Source organism: Carcharhinus amblyrhynchos, chromosome 33, assembly GCF_965287045.1.
Source record: "Carcharhinus amblyrhynchos chromosome 33, sCarAmb.v2.hapA, whole genome shotgun sequence".
In the NCBI taxonomy this organism is placed as follows: Eukaryota; Metazoa; Chordata; class Chondrichthyes; order Carcharhiniformes; family Carcharhinidae; genus Carcharhinus; species Carcharhinus amblyrhynchos.
The window spans coordinates 83,260-95,734 of NC_137356.1; the positions used below are offsets into that span (position 1 = coordinate 83,260).

The 12,475-nt window shown below is 44.2% G+C and overlaps 1 protein-coding gene across 1 annotated transcript in view; it reads left to right on the forward strand.

Annotated features, from left to right (window-relative positions):
• tlcd4b (TLC domain containing 4b) overlaps positions 1–12,475 on the forward strand; it is a 64,694-nt gene that overhangs the window by 14,965 nt on the left and 37,254 nt on the right. The window contains exon 3 of the mRNA XM_080216750.1: positions 8,972–9,061. Coding sequence (XP_080072876.1) covers positions 8,972–9,061 — 90 coding nt within the window. The remainder of the gene's footprint in view (positions 1–8,971; positions 9,062–12,475) is intronic.

The following is a 12,475-nucleotide window of genomic DNA, read 5'->3' on the forward strand; positions in this document are numbered from 1 at the left end:
TTGCTGGCTAGACCAGCATTTATTGCCAATCCCTAATTTCCTTAAATAGATTGTGATGAGCTGTCTTCTTGAACCACTGCAACCAACGTGACGCAGGTACACCCGCAGTGCTGTTAGGGAGTGTGACCCAGGATTTTGACCCAGCGACGATAAAGGAATGGTGTTATATTTCCAATTCAGGATGGTGAGAGAAACTTCTATGGTGGTGTTCCCATCTGTCTGCTGCTCCTGTCCTTCTAGATTGTAGCAGTAAGGGTTGGGAAGGTGTTGTCTAAGTAATCTTGGTGAGTTCCTGCAGTGCATTTTGTAGATGGTACATATTGCTGCAACTATGCATCAGTGATGGAGGGAGTGAATGCTTTTGCATGGGGTGCCAGTCAAACAGGCTGCTTGTCCTAGATGCTGTTGAGCTTCTTGATTGTCGTTGCAGTTAAATTCATCCAGGTGAGTGGAGAGTATTCCATCACAGGTCTGACTTTATAGATGGTGAACAGATTTTGGGGAGTCAGGAGGTGGGTTACTCCCCACAGGATTCCTAGTCTCTAATCTGCTCTTGTAGCCATAGTGTTTATATGGCCAGTCCCGTTCAGTTTCTGTTAATGGTAACTCTCAGGATCTTGATAATGGGGGATTCAGTGATGGTAATGTCATTGAATGTCAAGGAATGAAGGTTAGATTCTCCTTTGTTAAAGTTGCTCTTGCTTGGCACTTAAGTGGCGCAAATCTTACTTGCCACTTGTCAGCCCCAGCCTGGATAATGTCCTGGTCTTGCTGTATTTGGACATGATTCATAATCTGAGGAATCGCAAATGGTGAAAATGATGAAAGGAACGTTATTGGTGAAGAGCTGAATGTAGTTGGGCCGAGGACACTACCTTGAGGAACTTCTGCAGTGATGTCCTGGAGCTGAGATGATTGACCTCCAACCACCACAACCATCTTCCTTTGTGCCAGGTATGACTCCAATCAAAGAACACAGAAAATTACAGCACAGGAACAGGCCCTTCGGCCCTCCAAGCTTGCACTGACCATGTTGCCTGACTTAACTAAAATCCCCTACGCTTCCAGGGACCATATACCTGTATTCCCATCTCATTCATGTACTTGTCAAAATGCCCTTTAAAAGTCACTAACGTATCCGCTTCCATACCTCCCCCAGCAATGAGTTCCAGCCACCCACCACTCTCTGTGTAAAAAATCTGCCTCGTACATCTCTTTCAAAACTTGCCCCTCACACCTTAAACCTATGCCCTCTAGTAATTGACTCTTCCACCCTGGGAAAAAGCACTCTGTCCATGCCCCTCATAATCTTGTAGACTTCTATCAGGTTGCCCCTCAACCTCCGTCGCTCCAGTGAGAACAAACCAAGTTTCTCCAATTTGTCCTCATATCTAATGCCCTCCATACCAGGCAACATCCTGGTAAATCTTTTCTGTACCCTCTCCAAAGCCTCCACATCCTTCTGGAGTGTGGCAACCAGAATTGAACACTATATTCCAAGTGCAGCCTAACTAAGGTTCTATAAGGCATCAACGTGACTTGCCAATTTTTAAACTGAATATCCTGGCAAATGAAGGCAAGCATGCCGTATGCCTTCTTGACTATCTTCTCCACCTGCATTGCCACTTTCAGTGACCTGTGTACCTGTACACCCAGATCCCTTTGCCCATCAATACTCTTAAGGGTTCTGCCATTTGCTGTATATTTCCTATCTGTATTAGACCTTCCAAAATACATTACCTCATGTTTGTCCAGAGTAAACTCCATCTGCCATCTCTCCGCACAAGTCTGCCTCATACATCTCCTTTAAACCTTGACCCTCACACCTTAAACCTATGTCCCCTAGTAATTGACTCTTCCACCCTGTCCATGCCTGTCATAATCTTGTAGACTTCGATCAGGTCTGATCTATATCCTGCTGTATCCTCTGATGGTCCTCATCACTCTCTGCAAATCCACCAACCTTTGTGTTGTCCTCAAACTTACTCATCAATCCAGTTATATTTTCCTCCAAATCATTTATATATATATTACAACCAGCACAGATCCCTGAGGAACACCATTTGTCACAGCCCTCCGTTCAGAAATGCATCCTTCCACTGCTACCCTCTCTTTGAGCCAGTTTTGTATCCACCTTGCCAGCTCACCTCTGATCCCATGCGACTTCACCTTCTGCACCAATCTGCCATGAGGGACCTTGTCAGAGGCCTTACTGAAGTCCATGTAGACAATATTCACTGCCCTACCCCCCTTCAATCATCTTTGTCACTTCCTCGAAAAACTCGATCAAGTTCGTGAGACACGACATCCCCTTCACAAAACCATGTTGCTTCTAATACATCCACTTGTTTCCAAATGGGAATATATTCTGTCTCGAAGAATCTGCTCCAATAATTTCCCTACCACCGATGTAAGGCTCACTGGCCTGTAATTACCTGGATTATTCTTGCTACCCTTCTTTGGTGACTAGTGGAGTGCCCCAGGGGTCGGTACTGGGGCCTCAGCTATTTACCATTTATATAGATGATCTGGAGGAGGGAACCGAGTGTAGGGTGTCGAAATTTGCTGATGACACCAAGATTGGTGGAACAGCAAATTGTGCGGAGGGTGTGGAGAGTCTGCAGAAGGATCTAGATAGGCTGGGCGAATGGGCCAGGAACTGGCAAATAGAATTTAACGTTGGCAAGTGTGAAGTTGTCCACTTTGGTAGGAATAATGGTAGGAAGGACTATTACTTACATGGTGAAAAACTGCAGCAGGCGACGGTGCAGAGGGACCTCGGGGTCCTTGTGCATGAGTCGCAAAAACCCAGCCTGCAGGTGCAGCAGGTGGTCAGGAAGGCGAATGGGATGCTGGCCTTCATAGCGAGGGGGATTGAATATAAAAGTAGGGAGGTCTTGCTGCAACTGTACAGGGCACTGGTGAGGCCGCAGCTGGAGTACTGTGTGCAGTTTTGGTCGCCGCACTTACACAAGGATATTTTGGCCTTGGAGGGAGTGCAGAGGAGGTTTACTAGGCTGATACCGGAGTTGAGGGGGTTGAACTATGAGGAGAGGCTGAATAAACTAGGCTTGTACTCGTTAGAGTTTAGAACATAAGAACATAAGAGAAGAATGAGGGGAGATCTCATTGATTCATGTAAGATGATGAATGGGATGGATAGGATAGAGGTGGAGAGGCTCTTCCCGCTCAGAAAGGACAGTAGGACTAGAGGGCACAGCCTCAAGATAAAGGGGGGGGGGCCGGTTTAGAACGGAGTTGAGGAGGAACTTCTTCACTCAAAGGGTGGTGAATCTCTGGAATTCTCTGCCCGTTGAAGTGGTGGAGGCTGCCTCGCTAAATATATTTAAGACGCGGGTACGTAGGTTTTTGATAGGCAAGGGGATTAAGGGTTATGGGGAGAAGGCGGGAAAGTGGAACTGAGCCACAACAGATCAGCCATGATCTTATTGAATGGCGGGGCAGGCTCGAGGGGCTAGATGGCCTACTCCTGCTCCTATTTCTTATGTTCTTAAACAAGGGAACAACATTGGTTATTCTCCAATCTTCTGGGACCTCCCCTGTAGCCATAGAACCATAGAAAATTACAGTTCAGAAACAGGCCTTTTGGCCCTTCTTGTCTGTGCCAAACCATTTTTCTGCCTAGTCCCACTGACCTGCACTTGGACCATATCCCTCCACACCCCTCTCATCCATGGACCCGTCCAAGCTTAAATATTAAAAGTGACTCCGCATTTACCACTTTATCCGGCAGCTCATTCCACACTCCCACCACTCTCTGTGTGAAGAAGCCCCCCCCCTAATATTCCCTTTAAACTTTTCTCCTTTCACCCTTAACCCATGCTCTCTGGTTTTTTTCTCCCCTTGTCTCAGTGGAAAAAGCCTGCTTGCATTCACTCTATCTATACCCATCAAAATCTTATTCACCTCTATCAAATCTCCCCTCATTCTTCTACGCTCCAGGGAATAAAGTCCTAACCTATTCAATCTCTCTCTGTAACTCAGCTTCTCAAATCCCGGCAACATCCTTGTGAACCTTCTCTGCACTCTTTCAACCTTATTTACATCCTTCCTGTAACGAGGTGACCAAAACTGTACACAAAGAACAACACAGCACGGGAAACAGGCCCTTCAGTCCAACATTTTCAGTACACGGAGTACACAATACTCTCAATTCGGCCTCACCAATGCCTTATATAACCTTACCATAACACTCCAACTTTTATACGCGATACTCCGAATTATAAAGGCCAATGTAACACGGATTCGTTAAGGGGAAGTCGTGTTTGATGAATTTATTGGATTTCTATGAGGATGTGACTAGTGTGGTAGACAGAGGGGAACCGGTAGATGTGGTGTTTTTAGATTTCCAGAACGTGTTTGATAAGGTGCCTCATAAAAGGTTGCTTCAGAAGGTTAGGGGGCATGGAGTTGAGGATAAGGTGTTAGCGTGGATAGAGGATTGGCTGTCTAATAGGAAGCAGAGAGTTGGTATCAATGGGTGCTATTCTGATTGGCGGTTGGTGACGAGTGGAGTGCCCCAGGGATCGGTGCTGGGGCCTCAGCTATTTACCATTTATATAGATGATCTCGAGGAGGAGCTGAGTGTAGGGTAACGAAATTTGCTGATGACACGAAGATGAGTGGAAAAGCAAACTGTGCGGAGGGTGTGGAAAGTCTGCAGAGGGATCTAGATAGGCTGAGCGAGTGGGCGAGGACCTGGCAGATGGAGTATAATGTTAGCAAGTGTGAGGTTATCCACTTTGGCAGAAGTAATAGTAGGAGGGATTATTATTTAAAAGGCGAAAAGCTGCAGCATGCTACGGTGCAGAGGGACCTGGGGGTCCTTTTGCATGAGCCGCAAAAACCCAGTCTGCAGGTACAGCAGGTGATCAAGAAGGCGAATGGGATGCTGGCCTTTATAGCGAGGGGGATAGAATATAAAAGTAGGGAGGTCTTGCTGCAACTGTGCAGGGTACTGGTGAGGCCGCAACTGGAGTACTGTGTGCAGTTTTGGTCGCCGCACTTGTGGAAGGATATTTTGGCCTTGGAGGGAGTGCAGAGAAGGTTCACTAGGCTGATACCGGAGATGAGGGGGTTGGACTATGAGGAGACACTAAATAGACTGAGTCTGTACTCGTTGGAGTTTAGAAGGATGAGAGGGGATCTTATAGAGACGTATAAGAGAATGAAGGGGTTTGATAGGGTAGAGGTAGAGAGATTCTTCCCGCTTAGAAAGGATAGCACGATTAGAGGACACAGCCTTAAGATAAGGAGAAGGCAGTTTAGATCAGAGTTGAGGAGGAACTTCTTCACTCAAAGGGTGGTGAATCTCTGGAATTCTCTGCCCGTTGAAGTGGTGGAGGTTACCTTGCTAAATATATTTAAGTCATGGGTAGATAGGTTTCTGATAGACAGGGGAATTAAGGGTTATGGGGAGAAAGCGGGAAAGTGGAACTGATCCACTTCAGATCAGCCATGATCTTATTGAATGGCGGGGCAGGCTCGAAGGGCTAGATGGTCCCCTCCTGCTCCTATTTCTTATGTTCTTATGTTCTTATGTACCAAAAGCACTCTTTACGACCCTATCCACCTGTGATATCACTTTTAGGGAATTCTGTACCTGTATTCCCAGATCCCTCTGAGCCAGTGAGGATACAAAGATTTCTCTCAAGACCCCAGCAATTTCCTCCCTTGCCTCTCTCAGTATTCTGGGGTATATCCCATCAGGCCCTGGAGACTTGTCTACCTTGATGTTTCTCAAGAACCCCAAAACCTCCTCCTTTTTGATCTCAACATGACTCAAACTATCTACACACCCTTTCCCAGACTCATCATCCACCAAGTCCTTAGGTGAATACTGACACAAAGTACTCATTTAATACCTCGCCCATTTCCTCTGGCTCCATGCATAGATTACCTCCCCTGTCCTTGAGTGGGCCAACTCTCTCCCTGGCTATGCTCTTGCTCTTTATATATATGTAAAAAGCCTTGAGATTTTCCTGAATCCTGCTGACTAATGCTTTCTCATGACCCCTTTTAGCTCTTCTTACTCCTTGCTTAAGTTTCTTTCTACTTTCCTTGTATTCCACACTTGCTTCGTATGTTCCCAGCCTCCTAGCTTTGACAAATGCTTCCTTTTCCTTTTGACTAGGAGTGTTTTCCTCCATTTCCCACTGACTCAGTTTTGCTGGGGCTCTTTGAACAAAGAACAACCCAGCACGGGAAACAGGCCCTTCAGCCCAACAAGCCCACGCCGCCATCTTAACAATGTGTTTTCCTCCTCCACCCTTGACCCATGTCTATGCCTATGGTACCCCCATTGGAAACCAGATTAAGGGGAGAATCATTTAGGGACAATTTGTTACACCAATCAACCTAAAGCACATCTTTGGGGTGTGGGAGGAAACCGGAGCACCCGGAGGAAACCCATGCAAGCACGGGGAGAATGCGCAAACTCCCACAGACACCGGCCCAAATCCATGTATCTGCACAGCTAGCAGTGATAGTCACTGAGCTGTTGTGGTGCCCAGCATCTGGTCCAGTTGTAAGCGTACACAAACGACACAAAGTACTAGGCTACTCTCGAAACATCCAAGAGCAGCTCACGCACGACCCACTGTGTGTATGCCCCTCGTTAGACAACAAGGTGGACCGACGCACCTTTGATGTCACACTTGATCAAATGTTGCCTTGATGTCAAGGCCATTCACTCTCACCTCACCTCTGGAGTTCAGTTTTTTGGCCATGTTTGAACCAAGCTGTAATAAAGTCAGGAAATGAGTGATCCTGGCAGAATCCAAACTGTTCAAAGTCTTAATCCAAGGTGTCTGAGCGCACAATCATGTTCTGTACCCAGGAGATGGCTCAAGGAGTCACAGCAGCTTCACGTCACTGGCCAGGGTGACCATTAATCAAGAGTTCAGTGTGGCTGGTAACCATGGAGAACCAATATCAACACGTGCTTTCTCATGGGGACTCTCACATCACCACTATCCCAATTATCATGATGTTCCTGCTCCATTCGCTAGCCCTTCAGCGGAGGGCTAACCACACACACAGGAAGCACACATCTCATCCACCATCTGCTCCATCCCCTCTGATCTTCCATCACTACAGGCCCAGCTGGCTCACAACACGTATGAGACAGCCCACACTGGGAGAGGGACAGCCAAGAATATTGTTCTCACCAAATTTAAACAAAAATGAGAATGTTTTTTCCTTCCTTTTGATTATTAGCCTGTGGAATTCTACTCTCTAGAGAACAGTGGAGGTCGGGTGATTGAATATATTTAAAGTGGAGTTGGACAGATCCTTGATAGACAAAGGGTCTAGGGAGCAGACAGGAGGTAGATTCGAGGCCGCAGTCAGATCAGACATGATCTTATCAAATGGCAGAGCAGGTTCGAGGGCCAAATTGCCTATCTGTGCTCCTAATTTTCATGTTTATTTGAATGGAAATGTTATCAAACTGATGACCAGATACTTCAAAAGAAAAATAAACAGAAAATCAGGAATTTGCTTTCACTTTGAGCCAATCTTTTAATGGTTATTACACACAAGGACATCAATCGTAATCACCATGATTTTGCTGGTTTCGTATCTTGCCAGTCCTTGGTGACACATCCATATCTTTTCTTGGGGTTAATGGCTGCACTCTGATTACATTGTCCTCCTATCAAATTGTTCGCTTCAACTGCCTCCTCATGAATTATCTTAATTGCATTTGTTACTATCCCTTAAGAGACTATTGGCTTTTAAAAGAAGATATGGATTTTCCAGGGACCATCACAAAGAATCACAAAATTTCACAGCTTAAGACTTTTACTGTAACAATCCAATATTGCTTCAAATGCACAATGTTATCTCAGTTATTTCAATGATATGTATTTGATCACTGTGTAGAGGGATCTGGGTGTCCTTGTGCAAGAATCACAAAGAGTTGGTTTGCAGGTGCAACAGGTAATTAAGAAGGCAAATGGAATTTTGTCCTTCATTGCTCGAGGGATGGAGTTTAAAAACAATGAGGTTATGTTGCAGCTGTATAAGGTGCTGGTGAGGCCACACCTGGAGTACTGTGTACAGTTTTGGTCTCCTTGCTTGAGAAAGCATATACTGGCACTGGAGGGGTGCCGAGGAGATTCACTAGGTTGATTCTGGAGTTGAAAGGGTTGGCTTATGAGGAGAGATTGAGTAGACTGGGTCTATTCTCATTAGAATTCAGAAGAATGAGGGGAGATCTTATAGAAACATATAAGATTATGAAGGAATAGATAAGATAGAAGCAGGGAAGTTGTTTCCACTGGCAGATGAAACTAGAACTAGGGGGCATGGTCTCAAAATAAGGGGGAACAGATTTGGGACTGAGTTGAGGAGGAACTTCTTCACACAGAGGGTTGTGAATCTGTGGAATTCCCTGCCCAGTGAAGCAGTTAAGGCTCCCTCATTGAATGTATTTAAGGCAAGGATAGATAAATTTTTGAACAGTAAAGGATTAAAGGTTATGGTGAGCAGGTGGGTAAGTGGAGCTGAGTCCACAAAACGATCAGCCATGATCTTATTGAATGGTGGAGCAGTTTCGAGGGGCCGGATGGCCTACCCCTGCACCTAGTTCTTATGTTTTCAAATGATAAAACAATTTTAATGCCCATATTTCTATCAGGTGAATTTTAAACTTAACCACTAAAATCTCTCCATTGTTGAAAAACAATTAATTATGAAATAATATAGGTGTCAATATGGAGGTAATATCAAGCTGCCCATATCGAGGTGTTGCCAATTTGATCAGATAATTATTTTCCTATGAAGAAATCAGGCACGATTAAGGATTATGAAGAAATGGTAACCTTGGTGCACAGTTATTCTTCGTGTGTGTGCGGTCCCCTGAGCAAGCTTCACTTTGACATAACATGTGGACTTGATTTAAACTTGTGATCATTGTCTTTAGTTATTTCTTACTGTGTCTCTTTAGATGTGTTTCCACGATTCATGCTGTTGTGGTTGGAGGATTAGCTTTATACATCCTTTGGTTTGATGACCCTGTCAACAGAGACCGTATCTGGTAAGAATCTGGAAGTCCTTCTTCCAATACTGATCCTTCCACTGAAACTAACTTATCAAAGGGAACTCCACAACTTAAAGAAAGAATCTTCATTGCTACAACAAGCAGCAGCCTTAGGGAGCTGGTGTAGCAAGGGAAAGTAAACCCTCAACTTGGACAGCAAGTTTAGACCAGAATTCTCATCAGCTTTAATGTAACTATTGGTAGAAATTAAACTCCAGTTCCGAACAAAATGGCTCACTGAACTGTCCGTCATTTTCACAAGTCTCTACAAATAGAAAAGAGTAAACTCATCAAACTTGGTCATTCCAGCTGTCAACTTCACCTACCCACCTTCTCACCTGTGCTTTAGTCCCACATAACCACTTGTAGATTCATGCAAATTTCAGGGATAAATTCATCTCTTACTGAAAGTACAAGTTATTTATCTTGTATACTTAGAAGCAATGGCCTACTCCTGCTTCTAGTTTGTATGTTTTTTATGTAATCATCAGGACCCAGAACTATAACTGATTAGTTGAGTTTACAGTGCAGAATATCAGAAACTAACAGTAAGCTCATTTGGATACCTAAATTTTTTTTATTCATTCATGGGATGTGGGCATTGCTGGCTGGACCAGCATTTATTGCTCACACAAAAACAGAAAAAAGAGAAAATCGACTTCAGAAAGCGTAGAGGAGAACATGCCCCTGTCTACATCAATGGGGACAAAGTAAAAAGGGTTGAGAGCTTCTAGTTTTTAGGTGTCCAGATCACCAACAACCTGTGCTGGTTCCCCCATGTCGACACTATAGTTAAGAAAGCCCACCAATGCTTTTCTCAGAAGACTAAGGAAATTTGGAATGTTAGCTATGACTCTCACCAACTTTTACAGTTGCCTATAGAAAGCATTCTTTCTGGTTGTAACACAGCTTGGTATGGCTCCTGCTCTGCCCAAGACCCCAAGAAAAGCCAAAAGGTCATGAATGTAGCTCAATCCATCACGCAAACCAACCTGCCATCCATTGACTCTGTCTACACTTTCCACTGCCTCGGCAAAGCAGCCAACATAATTAAGGACCCCAGGCACCCCGGACACGCTCTCTTTTACCTTCTTCTGTCAGGAAAAAGATACAAAAGTCTGCAGTCATGTATCAAACAACTCAAGAAGAGCTTCTTCCCTGCTGTCATCAGACTTTTGAATGGACCTACCTTGCATTAAGTTGATCCTTCTCTACACCTTAGCTATGACTGTCACACTATATTCTGCACTCTCTCATTTCCTTCTCTATGAATGGTATGCTTTGTATAGCACGCAAGAAGCAATACTTTTCACCGTATTCTAATACATCTGATAATAATAAATCAAATCAAATCAAAAAAATCTCAGCAGGGCTGACAACATCTGTGGAGAGAGAATAGAGCCAGCGTTTTGAGTCTGATTGACTTTTCGTCAGAACAAACTGACAAAGCTCCTGCCAGATTTCAGTATGAGCAGGTCAGCTTTTATCAGCATTTATTGCTTATCCCTGAGGGCATTTTAAGAATCAACTACTGTGGGTCTGGAGCCACTTGTAGGCCAGACCAGGTAAGGACGGTACATTTCCTTCCCTAAAGGACATTAGTGAACCAAATGGGTTTTTAGAACAATTGACAATGGTTTCATGATCATCAATAGATTCTCAATTCCACATTTTTTATTTCATGGTGGGATTGGAACGAGAGCATTACCCTGGATCTCTGGATTCCTAGTCCAGCGACACTACCATGATGCCACTGACTCCATATGAATGAACGATATCTGGTGCTACAGAAGTTCCTTTTTTAATTGATTTGTTATTATCACATGTATTGGGATACAGTGAAAAGTATTGTTTCTTGTGCGCTATATGGACAAAGCACACCATTCATAGAATACATAGGGGAGAAGGAAAGGAGAGAGTGCAGAATATTGTGTTACAGTTATAGCTAGGGTATAAAGAAAGATCAACTTAATATGAGGTAGGTCCATTCAAACGTCTGATGGCAGCTGGGAAAAGCTGTTTCTCAATCTCATTCTCTCGCCTTTTTCCCAAAACCTTTGATCCCCTTACCAATTAAGAACCTATCTAACTCTGTCTTCAATACACTCAATGTCTTGGTTTCCACAGCCTTTTGTGGCAATGAATCCCATAGATTCACCACCCTCTGGCTGAAGAAATTCCTCTTCATATTGGTTCTAAAGGGTCATCTCTTTATTCTGAGGCTGTGTCTCGAATCTTAGTCTCTCCTACTAATGGAAACATCTTCTCTATGTCCACTCTATCCAGGCCTTTCAATATTGTGTCTCATTGGGATCCCTCTCATCCTTCTAAACTCCATCGAGTACAGACTCCTCAAATGCTGCTCATATGTCAAGCTTTTCTTTCCCGGGATCATTCTCGTGAACCTCCTCTGGACCCACTCCAGGTTCAGCACATCCTTCCTTAGATATGGGGCCCAAAATTGTTTGTAATATTCTAAATGTGGTCTCAGCAGACCATTATAAAGCCTCAGCAGTACATCTCTGGTTTTGTATTCTAGTCCTCTTGAAATGAATGTGAATATTAAATTTGCCTTCTTAACGAACTGAGAGTTACATAGAAACGTAGATACTAGAAGTAGGACTAAGCTGTTCAGCCCTTTGAACCAGTGCTGCCATTCATTCTGATTATGGCTGATCATCGAATTCAATGTCCTTATTCCCCCCTCCTCCCATGTCCCTTCATCTCTTCAGTCCCAAGAGCTATATCTAATTTCTTGAAACCTTAACCTGAAGAGTCCTGAACTAGGCCTTCCAAGTCACTTTGCGCTTCTGATTCCTGAATTTTCTCCCCATTTAGAAAATAGTATATGCTTCTATTCTTACTACCAAAGTGCATAATCTCACACTTTCCAACGTTGTATTCCATCTGTTACTTCTTTGCCCATTCTCTTAACCTGTCCAAGTTCTTCTGCAGCCTGCTCACCTCCTCAATACTACCTGTCCCTCCACCTGGCTTTGTATCAGCTGCAAATTTAGCCACAGTGCCCTCAGTTCCTTCACCTAGATTATTGATGTATAAAGTGAAAAGTTGTGGTCCCCTGCAGAACTATGCTAGTCACTGGCTGCCATCCTAAAAAGGGTCCTTTCATCCCCACCCTCTGCCTTCTACCAATCAACCAATCCTCTATCCATGCTAGTACCTTGCTCTAACAGCAGCCTCCTGTGTGGCGCCTTGTCAGAGGTCTTCTAGAAATCTAAATAGATAACATCCACTGGTTCTCCTTTGTCTTAGTGTTTGTGAGGGATCACTTTGGGATCAGCGACCATAATTCTATTAGTTTTAAGATAACTATGGAGAATGATAAATCTGGCCCAAAAGTTAAAATTCTAAATTGGGCAAGGCCAATTTTGATGGTGTCAAGCAGGAATT